The 15,373-nt window shown below is 55.9% G+C and overlaps 1 protein-coding gene across 8 annotated transcripts; it reads left to right on the forward strand.

Annotated features, from left to right (window-relative positions):
- Positions 1–56: 56 nt before the first annotated feature.
- Positions 57–11,644, forward strand: Ap5z1 (adaptor related protein complex 5 subunit zeta 1). 8 transcript variants are annotated; one of them, XM_048785284.1, is made up of 18 exons: positions 65–283; positions 2,968–3,102; positions 3,331–3,517; positions 4,441–4,585; positions 4,728–4,931; positions 5,441–5,605; positions 6,106–6,246; positions 6,601–6,638; positions 6,712–6,874; positions 7,283–7,464; positions 7,906–8,048; positions 8,363–8,503; positions 9,028–9,139; positions 9,389–9,574; positions 9,812–9,909; positions 10,462–10,594; positions 10,675–10,889; positions 11,087–11,644. In XM_048785284.1, the coding sequence occupies exons 1-18, from the start codon at positions 153–155 to the stop codon at positions 11,355–11,357; spliced, it is 2,790 nt and encodes a 929-aa protein (XP_048641241.1). In that variant the 5' UTR covers positions 65–152; the 3' UTR covers positions 11,358–11,644. The 8 variants fall into 8 exon arrangements, with proteins under 8 accessions (XP_048641246.1, XP_048641241.1, XP_048641243.1 ...); XM_048785285.1 differs by having other exon boundaries at positions 70–283; positions 4,822–4,931; positions 5,437–5,605; XM_015502010.2 differs by having other exon boundaries at positions 94–261.
- The last annotated feature ends 3,729 nt before the right edge of the window (positions 11,645–15,373 follow it).

Raw genomic sequence — 15,373 nt, forward strand, 5'->3', positions numbered from 1 at the left:
GCAGGCGCCACCGGCCCCGCCCCCAGACGCTCTGCGTCGAAACCTATAGGCCGAGGGCCCGCCCTCCTCCCACCGGACGAGGCTCTAGAAGCTGGCGGGGCGCCCGAGGAGGTCGGCCTCCGTACGTGACGTGGCACGTGACGTGGCACGTGATGCGGCCCCGGAAGTCCCTGGAGTCCTGCGGCACTGGCGCGGGTTTGGGTGTCCTCGCAGCGGCGGGATGTTCACGGCGGCCGCGGAGAGCCTGCTCCACCAGGCCAGGTGCGGGGCTCGCCAGGCCCAAGTGCTGGCAAACAGCGGGAGCGCGGGCGGACCGGCTCCGGAGATTGGGGCCGGGCCGGGGCAGCTTCCTGGGCTGCGGGCCGCGGAGGCGACCGCTGAGCCGAGCTACGGAGGGCGACGGGAGGCCTCGCACTCACGACAGGCGGGGAATGAGCGGCTTCCGAGTTCAGACGCGGGGAGCTGAACCCCGCGGCTCTTCACCGCCCCTGCGGCGGGGAAGCCGCGCGAGTGTTGTGCGAAAGAAATGCGGCCAGACTGAGGAACTGTTCGCCACCCTGCGCTCAGTCTGGTTCTGGGCTCCGACTAGACCTAGCCCCTCCTTACAAACCAACGAGCCCCAGACCTGGTCCTCCTTTTTTTTAAAACAAAGAAAAATGCAAGCTGGGCGTTGTGGTGCACGCATGTATTCCCAGCTCCTCTGGAGGCTGAGGCAGGAGAATCACAAATTCGAGGCCAGCTTCAGCAATTTAGCGAGACCCTGTATCAAACAATGGGGATGTGGCTCGGTGATTAAAAACAATCCAGCTTCAGTTCCCAGTACCATAAAAAGTAAAAGATGAAAATGCAGCCAGAACCTCATTTAAAAAACTAATTTAGATTCAAATTTGGACTAACTGGTGAGAAATACTAGGAAGGTTGAGGTCCATGGAATTATAGCGAGCAAGGTCAAGAAGGCAAGTTAAGGTCGGAAGTCTGACCAGGACAAAACTCTGGTCAGAGTAACCATTGAAAATGTCTTGGGAAAGTGCCACATTGCCACCCCCATGAGTCCAGTGTGGCCCACCTTGCCTTCAGTAGTGGATGCATGTGTAGATCATTTGAGTTTAGGTAATGAATGAAACAAACCCGCATCCCTCCACAAACCTGCTCACAGACACAAGGAAAAACAAACCCACTCAATGTCATTCCCAACTCATTCTGTCCAGGGCCATGGACCAGTAGAATGAAAAGCAAAGAACAGCTTTCTGTTCAAGTTCATGTTCTCCTCTGTGACGGGGCATATTGGGGACAGCATGTATCGTTTCCTGAAGGAAAATGCTTGAGTTCCCACAGTGCCTGTAGGCACGCTTGGAGAAAGTACCTTAGCAGTTAAGACTGATCTTTCCCCTTGGAAACACTAGTTTCCACAGTATGCTCATTACTATTATTAATACATACATTTTTTAGTTGTTGATGGACACATACCTTTATTTATTTACTTATTTATATGTGGTGCTGAGGATTGAACCCAGTGCCTCACACAAGTGCTGTACCACTAAATCACAATCCCAGCCCCCACTGGATGCTTTAAGCCAGTGACAACTTCTGTTTTTTTAAACTAAAAATGGCTAAGGTGTGAAAGTGAAGAAACTGTCATTTCCCTCAGAATGTTTCGGAGGTGTAGGAAGCAAGGGTGGAGAAGGGAATCAGAAATATGTCTGTGAGCTGAGTCAATGGACCAGGTGGGGCGCAAATAAAGGTTGGGGGACTTTGGTGCACAGCAAGGCAGGGGAAGATCTCTGGGAGGAGGTGGCAACAGAAGCTCAGGGTGGGGAGTTTCAGGCAGAGGGTCCACATAAAGGGGCAAGAGAAAGGAGGGAGGGGCCAGGATTTGGAAGTGACTGGGCAGGTTGGCCTTAGAGGAAGAAGCCTGAGAGGCTGGGGTTGTAGCTCAGGGGTAGAGCACCTCCTAGGCCTTGCGTGCGGGGCTCTGAGTTCCATCCCCAGCACCACAAAGAAAGAAGCCTGAAATTTGGAGATTAGTAGCACCACCATTCTGGAAAAGAGTCTCCCATTAAAATTGCAAGACAGACTGGTAAGCTCCTCTCTCAGTCTCCTTTAGTGTTTATGGCTCAACATGAGCCCAGTTAGACAGAAACCTCGACTTGTCCTCTTGTCTTTCCATGTCCCTTCTTCTAGCCTGTACCTGTTCTAGCTTAGGTTCCACAATATGACTGAATGGCTTAAGTGGGAAACAAGACAGGGACAAGGGGTGGTAGTGAATGTATCCAATGGGTTTCAGGGAAAAGCCAGAGCCACCCAAGAGCTTGGCTCCAGACCATCACTGAACCTCTGCCACCCCAGGGTAGCAGCTCAAATATGTGACAGGTTCAGGATGGGTTCAGTGTGTGAGCTTGGACTGGTCAGGAGGTCATCAGTGGGGTCTTCAGCCATGGGGTCACAAGGAGAGGGTCAGGGTGAAGGGGCTTTTCTCAGGTCTCAGTGGTGCTGTCTGCAGGACCTCCTTCACCTTTTGCCTTTTAGTTTGGAATAGAAATCTAAAAAGAGAGACCGGAATCTCACCTGTTGCAAGTGCTGACATATTTTCAAATTAATCCAATCAATATCAGACTACCTTATAATCAGGCTATCTTATAAGCTTTACATGGCCTTGTTTTCAGAAGTGAGAGGCTCACTGATGCATCCTTTGAAAAGCTTTCCTTGAACTAAACTTGCCCTTGCATTTGAATGCAACTCCTAAAGTCAATCAGTTTTAGTTTTGTTTCTGGAAGCACAGAACTGCAACATGTGGCATCTCTACTCAAGGGTCATTACCGTGAACTGGGGTTCGTCGCCCCTGCAGCTTCCTGCTCTTTCTGCACTGGATGGGATTGTCCCCCAGGCTGGGAGGGCTGCTGCCGTTGCTCAGGCAGCACCGCGGGGTCCCCAGGCACAAGGCAAGCTGTTGATGTCCTTCCTCCTCAGGGAGATCCAGGATGAGGAGCTGCAGGGCTTCTGTTCCCGGATCATCAAGCTGCTGCGGGAGGACCTGGGCCCAGCGGCTGTGGACGCCCTGCAGAGGCTCTTCCTCATTGTCTGGGCCACAAAGTATCCCCGGAGGTGAGTGTCAGGCAGCTGCTCCTGCCCCTTGAGGCAGCCTGGTGCGTCCTGCAGGGTGGTGCTCTGCTCCTCGGTGTCTGAGCCTCTGTGTCCCTGAAAACCAACACCAGAGGGCCTCGTGGGGAAATGTCCAGTCCACCTGCCAGATGGACCCAGGCCAGCTTCGTTGGGGTGCCGGGTGCCCTTGCAGTGGGTGTGATGTGTTGCCCACTGGGTCTCAACCTCCAGGCTGGACAAGACATGCGTGGACCTGCTGCAGGCCACCCTCTGCTTGCCTACATGCCCCGAGCAGCTCCAGGTCCTCTGTGCTGCCATTCTGAGAGAGATGTCACCCTCTGACAGCCTGACCCTGTCCTGTGATCGTGCCCCGAACACCCGGCAGATGAGTCTGGTGGCATCTGTGCTCCTAGCCCAGGTAACGAACTTGTTGCCACTCAGGGTGAACGTCCTGCCTCTGGTGGTCCTGGGTCCTGGGGGGAGCACAGCAAGCTGCCTGTGACCCTGCTTGTGCCCAATAGGCTGGGTGGGCCACTTGGTTCGGTTCACATTCATTGCCTTCAGCAGCTTTTACCGCTGGTGAACACCCGCACCCCCCCCTTCCCCCAACCTCCTGGCGCTCAGAGACATCCAGAAAGGGCAGGTTCCTGCCTGTGTCCTCTTTTCCTTGGGAAGGAGCCACACAGGACTCCTTTGAAGGCTAGATCAGGCCACGGAGTCTGGGCTGCTTAGGCGACATTACTACACACATGTACGGGTAGCATTAGTGACACCAGGGGAGCAGTGGCATTCTGCTTTCCAGGTGTCTCCAGATCAGAGGCCTTGCTGTCATGAGGGGACTACACAGAGGAGGTTTCACTGAGAGGTGACTGACGTGCCTGACAGAGCAGGCCAGACCTGTGCTTCCAGGAGCATGGCTGCCCAGGAGCCATCCTAAAGTGCCACCCACTGTACCTGCCTCCTCCGTAACCTGGGTGGCCTTGCCATTTGGAGGCCAGGAAGCCCCTGGAGTGCACATGCCCACAGGAAGCCTTGCAAGCCACTCATGGTAGTGACCAGCAGCCCAGGCCCAGATTCCTTGTCCCTGAGCATCCAACCTAGTGCCCGCTCCTTGCCACCTGGCTCTGAGGAGACTGGGTCCTTGAATCTCTGTTTACATGGCAGCCCCAGAGGCCCTGCCCCAAACCATACAGGGATGTGTTTTTCTAAGAGTCACATCAGGGAGGGGCTCACAAGGACGGAGTTTCCTCAGAGAGCCTCCTGCAGACCTCTGAAGTGGGGGTCTCACTCCAGCATGTGGGCTGAGGCAGCACCTCAGCACCTGCCCTGTTTGCTTTGAAGGGTGACAGAAGACAGGAGGTCAGAAGTGTGGGCCAGCGCATCTTTACAGTCCTTGAGAGCCGGCAGCCCGAGGGGCCCAGTCTGAGGCACCTCCTCCCTGTCCTGTCAAAGGTGGTGGGCCTTGCCCCAGGGACCCTCCAGGAAGGTACACAGGCCCATTCCTGAGGCACCTACGCGGGGTCTTCCCTCCTGGCCCCTCTCTCCAGCATTCCCATGGGGGGGGTGTGGGAAGAGGATGGGAGGGTTCCCTGGGGAACACCACAGGCTCCCTGGATCACGCCCTGTAGGGCCCTGTTTCCTGAGCCACTTCCACCAGCATCACGAGGGACTTGGGAGTCCGAAGTGTTTAACTGTTTTCCTCAATGGGACCCCTCACCACAGACCAGACCGACCTCCTCAGCAAGCGGCTTGTGGATTGGCTCCGCCATGCCAGTGTCCAGCAAGGGCTCCCGCACTCAGGGGGCTTTTTCTCCACACCCAGGGCCCGGCAGGTGAGCCCAAGCTGCTTAGAGGTCTCAGAACTGAAATCACAGATTCTGCCCCCTCTGGGGAGTTCTGTGTCCCCACAGTCAGCTGACCATGAGGTTCCCGTCAACACCTCTCCTTCCACTGGCTCTGGGAGAATCCCTCATTGATGTCTCCACTGGGGACCCTGGGTCAGGAGGCCATAGTCCTTTAGTCTGTGTGGCTCTGGAGGTTTGTGTGGGACTGACACCCAGAAGATGCAGGACACTGTCTGCCCTGGGGTCGTGTGGTGTGTCTGCATGTCATGAGGTGGCTGCTGCTTGGACCCGGAAGAGTAGGCAACCTCCGATGTAGGGTCGGGATGGGTGGGCTTCCAGGCTCACATCCCTGGGCCATGCTTGAGTTCATGTCCACCTGCAGTGTCCTCTCCGCCCTCCTGGGTAGCTTGTGAACCTGTCGGCTGTTCCCCAGCCTCAGCCTCTGCACCCAGCTGGCCCAGAGAACCCCCAGCCCCTGTCCTTCCTCCCCCAGCCAGGCCCCATCACTGAGGTTGACGGAGCGGTGGCCTCGGACTTCTTCACGGTGCTCTCCACGGGCCAGCACTTCACAGAGGACCAGTGGCTGAACGTTCAGGCCTTCTCCATGCTGCGGGCGTGGCTACTGCACAAAAGCCCCGAGGGCCCGAGTACCCTGGACACAGGTGAGCCGGGGGAGACAAAGGTCAGACGAGGGTAAGAGGCAGGTGCACAAATCCTCAGATGCTGGTGGGAGTTAGGGGGCGCAGGTGTGAGGCAGTCCAGGAGGCCAGCAGCAAGGCCTGCTGAGCTGGGAACAGCAGAAAACGAGGCCCAGACCATCAGCCTCCCCCAGGGCCTCAGCGCCAGGGACCCTCGTGATGGCCCAGAGAAGCCTGAGAGGGCTCATGTAAGGCCAACAGCCATGCAGTTGTTGAGACAGCCTCACTGAATTCCTTCTCTTCAGTAAACCCCTGGTTCATAGACGGCGAAACAGCTGGCATCCAGACAGGGGTATATAGCCAGTGTGGGGTGAAAGCTGCCAGGTGCAGTGGACAGGCTCTGGGGCCACGTGGCCACTTGGGCCGGCCGGTGGGTGTCCCCTTCTTACCCATCCATGCAGGGGCAGCTGAGTATGGCCGAACATGGGCCACACTGTCCTGCTGAGCCACCCCTCTTCCTACAGATGACAAGTCAGAGCTGGAGGGCTCCACCCTGTCTGTGCTCTCTGCTGCCTCCACAGCCACCCGCCTGCTGCCCCCACGGGAGCGGCTGAGGGAGGCGGCCTTTGAGTACTGCCAGCGTCTCATTGAGCAGAGTAATAGACGTAAGTCTTCAGGCCATTGCCTGGACCATGCCCAGGACTGCCCCCGAGCCCAGCTCCCCTCCTGCCAGGTGTGGTCAAGGGCAGCAGGTCTTCACTGAGCTGCTCAAAGGAGGCTGGGTCCCCGGGTAGCTGCTTAGCCCCAGGTGCCTCCTTGTTTCTGAGGATGAGCTTGCAGTGATCAAACCTGCAGGCCTGCGACCCTGCCAGGCCCGTCCCACCCCATCCTGCACCCTGTGGGCCCTGGTCGCCACTTCAGGTCCTCTCCCAGCCAGCCGTTCCCTGTCCTCACCTGGCCACCTTTCCACGGGGCTGTTTGAGGTGGGGGCAGAGGTGAGCTGACTTCCTTCCTACCAGGAGCCCTGCGAAAGGGAGACGCGGACCTGCAGAAAGCCGTAAGTGGCCGGCTGGGGCGGCTGGGGCAGTGGCAGTGCTCAGCCCCCTGACATGGCCTGGGTGTCCCTGCAGTGCCTTGTGGAAGCCATACTGATCCTGGATGTGCTGTGCCGCCAGGACCCCTCCTTCCTGTACCGTACCCTCTCCTGCCTGAAGGCTCTCCACACGCGACTGGGCACAGACCCAGGCAGCGAGCGGGCAGTGCTGCCCCTTGCCCAGTTCTTCCTGAATCACGGTAAGCCCCAAGCTGGGGAGGAGAGTCCACGTGAAAGGACAGCCCTTCTGTCCTCAATTATAGAGCGTTACTTTCTCCAGGGGCTGTTGGCCCCGATGGTGGTTCCCTTTATTTTTTAAATAGTGAAACAAAACATTCTCAGCTTCGTGTCAGCTCAAAACTGTCTTTACCACATCGCAGCTGTGAAACCCGGAAGCTGAGAACCAGCACCTTCCCGGACGCTCTGGGGTTTCTGGATTTTCCTGTCTGGGGCGTCTCTGGAGTCTATGTGCTCAAGGCTTATGCTGGCCTCAAGATTCAGCCAAGATGTCAAGGGGCCCCCAGGGGCAGCAGAGATGCCTCGCCACATGGCGGTAAAGAGGCCCCTGCAGCAGGCCTTCCCGCCCAGATGGGTCTGTTGCCTTGCAGGGGAGGCGGCGGCTGTGGGCTCAGAGGCCATCTACCAGCACCTGCTCACCAGGCTCCCTTCTGAGCACTTCCACAACCCCATGCTGGCCTTCGAGGTCATCCGGTTCTGCAGGGACAACCTTCCCCTGTTCGACCTTCACCTCCTCGGCATCCTCAAGTCAAGCTTCCCCAACCTGTTCAAGGCATGTGCGGTAGTCCTACGGGGACACGGGCCAGGGTGCCAGGGTCCAGGGCCTATCCCCAGCATGCAGTCCTTGGCCCCGAGATGTGGGGTACAGGGCGAGGTGTAGAGGCCCAGGGTCTAACAGAACCGTCACTGTAGCTGCGGGCAGTGCCTGGGGGCCAGAAGCCCCCCATCTGCCTCTGTGAGCTCGTCCCCACTGAGCAAGCGTGGGACCTCCCTGGTGCCTTGGTCTGTGCTGTGCTTCACCGGGTGGCCTCTCACATCCATTTAGAGAGTTATCTTAAGGAAAAAACCAAACAAGTGGTTAAAAAGTTGATTTAATTGTTGCACCAAAACTGGCAGCAAAAACAAGAAAGTGTGAAAGGAGGGGCAGAGGCGGGTCCCGCCTGGGGAGAGCAAGGCCGCTGCCTCCAGCTGAGCTGCTGTTCTTGTCCCACAGTTCCTGGCATGGAACAGCCCTCCCCTCACCTCCGAGTTTGTGGGGCTCCTCCCGGCTCTGGTGGACGCTGGCACAGCCGTGGAGATGCTGCACACGCTGCTGGACCTGCCCTGCCTGACCGCCGCCCTGCACCTGCAGCTCAGGTGGACCCTGCTCCCTCCCCCCTCTGCCCCCTCAGCTCCATTACCACTCCAGCTCTCGGCCCCGCCCCCTCCTCCCCCGGAAAGCTGCCCCCACACTGCGCTGTACTGAGCACCCACTCAGGGCAGCCCCTGAGCCTTCCTGCCTGTCTTCATGTTCACGGGGAGGGCCTCCCACAAGTCCCATGGGTCCTTCCCTGTTACCCCAAGAAACTGATGTTACTGTGACATCTCTCTGATCATTGGTGACCTGGGGGCCAGGGACCAAATCTGGTGCCAGGAGCCGTATTAGCCAGGCCTTGTACTCTCTCACACAGATCATCATCATCCCCATCTGAAAGGCTCCTGTGGGACGCCTCTCTCAGGACTCCCAGCTGCCTGGAGGCCTTCCGCGACCCGCAGTGCCAGGGTCTCTTCCAGCACCTGCTGCGCACCAAAGCCAGTGGCTCCGCAGAGAGGTGGGGCTCAGTGACCGGGCAACTGTCATCAGGATGGTGCTCCCTGTGGGGCCCTGTGTGTTCCCTGCCTCACGGGACTGTGTTCCTCCCAGACCTGGGAGACAGCTGTGGCCAGCAGCCCTGCAGAGGACTAGCTCATGTCGCGGGGTGGCCTCTAAGCACAGCCAATCTTGGACCTGCTCCTTCAGTTTCCAGAACCCTGAGCTGGTGCTGTGAACACACCCTTTACAGACGGGGACACTGGGGCCTGGCACGCTCCGGGAGGGGGCAACCCGGGCAGACCCTGCGGCTCCGCCGGCCAGCCCCATTTTCCTGGGTGTGCTGACACCTCGGGGCTTCCCTGAGCCCCGTGGGTGGGTGTCATCCTGAAGAGCAAGCAGACAGTGATGGGGACAGGGCCTGACACGAACAGTGGCGGGTGGCCCCCGTGACCAACCAGTGTCTGTCCTGTCCTTTCCTGGTGCCTATGGAATTCCACAGGTGGGGGGCATTGGAGACACTGAGCGGCCCCACTGTGTCCCCAGGCTGACGCTGCTCCACCAGCTGCTGCAGCCCATGGCCAGCTGTGCCCGGGTGGCCCAGTGTGCCGAGGCAGTGCCCGCCCTGCTCCAGGCATTCTTCTCTGCTGTGATCCAGGTGAGCCCACTGCCCAGTTCCCCATTCCCGTGGGCCTCAAGCGGGGGCACTGGCCCAGTGTGAGGACTGTGGCACTGCCCTTGACCTCTGCAGACGGTTATCCTGCTGCACTCTTTGGCTGCTCTAAGGGTCAGAAATGGAGAGGGTGCACTCCACAGCCCTAGCCAGGTCCTGTTCCCTGTCCCCAGGGCAGGGTTAAGTGGCTTTGAGGGGCTGGTGGCCCCAGCTAGAGCCAGCCATGTGTCCTAGAGCTCCAGGCTTCTTGAATGCTGGTGGCTCCCACTGGCTGCACCCAGGGAGCTCAACCCAGGTGGGGCCCCTGGAGACAGGCTGGTCACGGCGTGGCTGGATGCGGGCTGGGCAGCCTGGGCTTCGCTGCAGCTGAGCAAGACTGCACCCTGCCTCGCAGGCCGGCTGCTGCAGGGGGAGCCACAGGTCAGGAGTGGGGTCCTGCCAGGGCACCTGGGGCCAGGGATTTTTCCCCCTCCCAATCAGCCCTCCCCCAGCTCCCCTCGCACCCCTCACTCTGTCTGCATGGTCCTGAGTACTGGGGGAGGCCACTCAGAAGGAAGGACAAGGGCCTCCCTTCCAGCTCCTGGGCCTTCCCCTCCCCCTGTTGTGATGTCCAGAAAGTGGTGTCCAGTGTGTCCATATTTTGCTCTTGACCTACAGTTTGCTGGCAGGGCCCTGACCACCCAGCTGGCACTGCTGCTCCTGGAGAGAAGTGACTCACTTTACCAGGTCCCGCAGTACGAGGCCCGCGTGCAGAGGTGGGCCTCACCCCACAGCGGGAGCAGGTCCCACACTGAGCAACCCCGTCTCAGACCCTTGCTCCCCTTCCACTGCCGCAGCTCTGCCCCCAGGCTCATCTCCCCTCCCCTCCCGGCTGTCCCCAGCAGCCTCAGATCCTGCCACGCCCACAGCAGCCCCACGTGCACCCCCAGCCTTGCCCCAGCCCTGCCCCAGCCCAGCCCCCAATCCAGAACATTCTCTTGTCCTTCCCTCCCCTAAGCCTGTTTCCAGGGCCGGCTTAAGTCCTCCTTCCCGACCCTCTTGCCCTCTGGGTCATTTTTTTTCCTAAAGGCCTGACACAGGCCTCCCTCAAGTCCAGGACTGAGGACAACACAGGCCTGGTCACCTCTCCAGTGAGGTAAAAGGCCCTGTAGGGGTGGGGAGGATCCTCATCTTCTGACTTTTGGGTGAGGATTCACCTGCACCTGGCCACCCGTGGCTCTGGGGTCACCTCCTGGCTCTTAGACTGGATGGGCAGGCCTGAGAGTTGGAGAGCTGCGTGGAGCCTGGACGTCTTGCTCTCCGGGCAGGGTGCTGAGCTCTCAGTTCCTGGCCCTGTGTCAGCGGAATCCCTCCCTGGTGGTGGAGCTAGCCAGAGAGCTCCTGGACTTCGTAGGAAGCGTGAGCAACATCCACAGCAGAGCAGGCGTGTTCACCAGTGTGGTAAGCTGGCCTGGCCTCTCCCGCCCTCTGCTGACAGAGGAGGGTCTGCAGCAGGGGCTAAGCCTCCGTCCTGGGCTTAGGTGTGGGCCATCGGCGAGTATCTGTCAGTGACCTGCGACAGGCGGTGCACTGTGGAGCAGATCAACAAGTTCTTCGAAGCCTTGGAGGCCTTACTGTTTGAGGTCACCCAATCCCGCCCCTCAGCGGACCAGCCCAGGTGTCCACCACAGGTTGTCACTGTGCTCATGACCACACTGACCAAGCTGGCCTCCCGGAGCCAGGACCTGATCCCCAGGTACTGGATTAGGGAGTAGAAAGATGGAAACCCTGTCTTCCATGGGGAAGAGACACTTCTGATGTCTGTCCTGGTGTTGCACAGGGTCCTGGCTGGGGGTGGGCACTGCCAGGCTACAGCCAGGCCACCATGTGCATCAGGGGTCTGGACCCCTCGTACACTGCAGCTTGGACAGGCTTGGACCTCCTTGTCCCCAGGGTCTCTCTGTTCCTGTCAAAGATGAGGACCTTGGCCCAGGGCCCAGCTTCCAGCTCCACACACAGTGAGGAGGATGCAGAAGCCATCCGCATCCGGGCCACCGAGCTGCTGAACCTGCTGAAGATGCCCAGCGTGGCCCAGTTTGTATTCACACCTAGTGCAGAAGTGTGCCACCCTCGCTATCACCGTGACACCAACATGTCACTGCCCCTGGCCCTGCGCATGGTCAGCCGGCTGGTGGAGAAGGAGTCCAGCCTCCTGCCAGGGTGAGGGGACATTGACCATATGGACATCGCTGCAGATTAAGAGCCTGGTATTAGGGCCAAGCCACTGGCTTTGGTGATAAGAGGAATCAGGGAGGAGCAGGAGGCCTCCTGGGACAGGAGGGTGGCCCAGGTGGCTCAGCCCCTCAGGGGTGTGTCTGACCCTTGCCTCTGTAGTTGGTGGCCTCACGCTTTTTCTGGGCCGACTGGAAGCTGCAGACCCTGCCCCATTGTTCCTATTTCTGGACCGTTTGGGGGCGTGAGAGATATAGTACAAATAAACCTTTAAAAGCTCGTGTGAGTAGCTGCAGGTTCTTTTCCCTCTTCCCTCCTGCGCCCCTACAGGAAGACGGCAACCAGGGAGTGCAGCAGTTGCCCTGAGCTGCTGCCCAGTCCCAGGGCATGGCTTGGCCGGACAGGCAGGGCCTGCCCTGCCCACTGCACCAGCCCTGCCCACTGCACCAGCACCCCGACAAAAAATAATCCATCACCCACAGGAAGCAGTGTGTCCCCGGTTATTAACGGCACGTGGACAGGTTCCCTGTTTATTTCCCTCAGTAACTTGAGGGCACAAGTATGGGGTCTTGACATAGCAGAGGACAGCTGGAGTGCTGTCACCTTTGCAGGCTCCCACTACCTGCCACGGGGCAGCCGTTCTCAGAATGCTGGGCCCAGGACTGAGTTTATAAGCCACAGAACCACCCCCCGCCCAGGAGCCCCCAAATCCCAGTCGGCAACCCCAGGTGGCCCCAGGCTCTGCCCGACGCTGGAAAGGATCGGCCACGAGGTGGCGCTGCCTCCCGCGGGCCTCTTGGCCAGCCCAGGCGGCCTTCAGGCCCCGCCCCCGCCCCAGCCGCTAGACTCCCGGTGGTGCGGAGGTCTAGGCGGGGAGGTTCTGCGCCCACGTGCCCCTGGGCCCTAACCTAAAGATTCCTACGAAGCTACAGCCCCGGCCCACGACCTCCTGACCCAGCCTCATCCCACCCTCCCCGCCAGCTGGGGTCACGGCCAGGTTAAGAGGAACCCCGGGACAGGTGTGTTCGCAGAAGCCCTCACCGTGCCTACCTGTGCCGATTAGCCCCGGTGAGGACAGCCACCCTGAAAGCCGGGGACTGAGGAAACTGCGCCTGCACGGTTTAGAGTGTTGCGTTTGTCGTGTTCACATGTAGAATGCTGATGGCATGTTACCTTGCATGGCACACACAGCTTCACCCATGCGTTTGGGATGTGCCCAGGGATGACTGGAGAGGGCGCTGCACTCCTCCGGCCAGCGCCAGCCGGGCTGGTCCTCTGGCTGAGAGAGTAGAGGCAGCCCAGCCGACTTTCCCATCACGTGGTGCCTTTGCCCCCTCTCCTGCCCTCACCTGGTGGCTCTGGACTCCCTGGCTGCTCCAGGGACCCACGCGCTGGCACGTTTTCATATCTTCTTTTAGCACCAATATCATAGACCTTCCTGTGAATGCTTGATCACAAACACATATGGCTAGAAGTGTTCAAAGTGTTTACTTTTTTAAATCTTGCCCCTCATCCTGGACGTTGAGATTTGCCCGGTGGGCAAAAGCAGTGGCAGGTCAGCCAACCTGCACTCACAGTCGTGTTCTTCATCCCTCCACGTGCTCATGTTCTTCGAGAAGTGTGATTTCACTTAAGATGTCCTCGATGAAGCAGTAGCAAATTTTAACTTTATTCAATACTTCCCTGGGACACAAGCTCTTCTAATACCTGCTGTGACTACATGGGGCACGCACTCCAAGCCCGGGGCATCTTAGACACAAACTGCCCTCAAGCCATGCAGTGTGGGGGCCTGTGCAGGGCTCTCTTGTGAGTTGAACCTCTTTTATTTTTTTTAAGCCAACACTGTTATTTGAAAGAAGGACAAGCTATGCAGATGTGGGTATTTGGCAGACATTGCTAGGAAATGAATAAAGCACTGGGTCACTTGAAGGAAAACAACGGAGAGTCTTTGTTGCCAGTGATAAAATCAGAGTTCTCAAATCCAAGTTGGAATTTCGGAAAATGTGCACCTGGGCTGTTATACTTCCAAAACTAAAGAGGAGGTTGGTCTTGATTTTCATGAATGGGATTTTAAAAACACTGCATGAAATGCCCCTTTTCTCTCTCTTTCTAAATTAAACTTCTTTTCTCCATCCTTTTACCTCTCTATGTTTAACCCCAGATATATTATTCAGACCTTTTGTTTTTCAGTCCACTAATCCTCTCTTTTGTGACAAAATCTCCTGTTTAATTCTTCATTAATGTTTTAAATGTCACTGACTAGATTGTAGGGAAATTTGCACAACTCTAAATATATACTAGAAACCACTGGTAAATTCTATGGTATTTGAATTATATGCCATTAAAACTTAAAAATGTTCAATAACAAAAAATCGATTAAAAAATTGATTAAAAAATGTTCAATAACTATAGTTTGCATTGCTTAAAGAAAGTTCTAGTTGTTGTACTTACCACTGAGCTTTATCCCTGACCTTTAATACCATCATCTCTGACCTACGCACAGCATTTTTATTTTCGTTGATTACCATATAATTTAATAAGCACAGATTCATTTACCACCTAGCACCAGAACTGGGACCCACGTGACATCCTACATCTACCCAGGTTCTCCTGGCCATCCATTCTCCTGTTCTGCCATCCCAATCCTGAGCCATTAGTTTCATCGACTTCCTTGAAATGTAGGATCCCCCACACACATAAATAGTATCCTTCAAAATATATTGTTTCCCTTTAATTTTAGCATTACAAAACAATATCACACTGCAATCAATCTTTTAGGGATTTTTTTTATCTTTTATTGATTTTATTTTTTTAATACATGACAGCAGTGGAATGCATATAGAGCACAATTTTTCATATCTCTGTATATAGAGTATGTTCACGCCAATTCATGTCTTTATACGTTTACTTTGGGTTTTTTTGCATCACAATTTTAATACACATATATACCACAATTTTCATATCTCTGTTTTTATATAAAGTATGTTGACACCCAATTCGTATCTTCATACATACATGTACTGTGGATAATGATGTCCATCACATTCCACCTTCCTTGCTAATCCCCTGCCTCCTCCCTTCCCCTCCCACCCCTCTGTCCTATCTAGAGTTCGTCTATTCCTCCCATGCTCCCCCTCCCTACCCCACTATGAGTTAGCCTCCTTATATCAGAGAAAACATTTGGCATTTGTATTTTTGGGAATGGCTAACTTCACTTAGCATTATCTTCTCCAACTCCTTCCATTTACGTGAAAATGCCATGATTTTATTCTCTTTTATTGCTGAGTAAAATTCCATTGTGTATATATGCCACTTTTTTTAATCCATTCATCCACTGAAGGGCATCTAGGTTGGTTCCACAGTTTAGCTATTGTGAATTGTGCCGCTATAAACATTGATGTGGCTGTGTCCCTGTAGTATGCTGTTTTTAAGTCCTTTGGGTATAGTCCAAGGAGAGGAATAGCTGGGTCAAATGGTGGTTCCATTCCCAGATTTCCAAGGAATCTCCATATTGCTTTCCATATTGGCTCACCAATTGGCAGTCCCACCAGCAGTGTGTGAGTGTACCTTTTCCCCCACATCCTCGCCAACACTTATTGTTGTTTGTCTTATAGGGATTATTTTCCATTCACATGTTACATTGGTAAGAGTGAGGCGCGTGGCTCTGCTACAGTGCTTGCCTGGTTTGTGTGGGGCACTTGGTTTGATTCCCAGCACTGAAAAAAAAAAAAAAAAATGTCTGCCTCCCAGCAGGTAGCTGAATTCACTCCACCAATTAGACTTGATGACACTCTGCTCCAAGATACCAACATCTCACCTGGGTCACTGTGATAACCTCATATCAGAGTTTCCTGCTTCTGTTCTCAGTACAAATGACAATACAGTTGGTCACTCAATGCAGCTAAAAATAATTCTATTAAGTCTCATAGCTTCTTTGCTCCCAAGTCTCATAATAAATTCTCATCTCACCCAGACTAAAATCCAAAGTCCTTGGGCCCCAAACACTGT

Source organism: Marmota marmota, unplaced genomic scaffold (genome assembly GCF_001458135.2).
Source record: "Marmota marmota marmota unplaced genomic scaffold, marMar, whole genome shotgun sequence".
NCBI lineage: Eukaryota > Metazoa > Chordata > Mammalia > Rodentia > Sciuridae > Marmota > Marmota marmota.

Bases quoted from the DNA above. Each gene is read 5' to 3' on its own strand.
- Ap5z1 (XM_048785284.1), top strand. From the start codon at position 153: ATGCGGCCCCGGAAGTCCCTGGAGTCCTGCGGCACTGGCGCGGGTTTG. The intron at 5,606-6,105 runs GTGAGCCGGGGG...CTCTTCCTACAG, and splicing joins CCCGAGTACCCTGGACACAG to ATGACAAGTCAGAGCTGGAG. The intron at 9,910-10,461 runs GTGGGCCTCACC...CTCTCCGGGCAG, and splicing joins TACGAGGCCCGCGTGCAGAG to GGTGCTGAGCTCTCAGTTCC.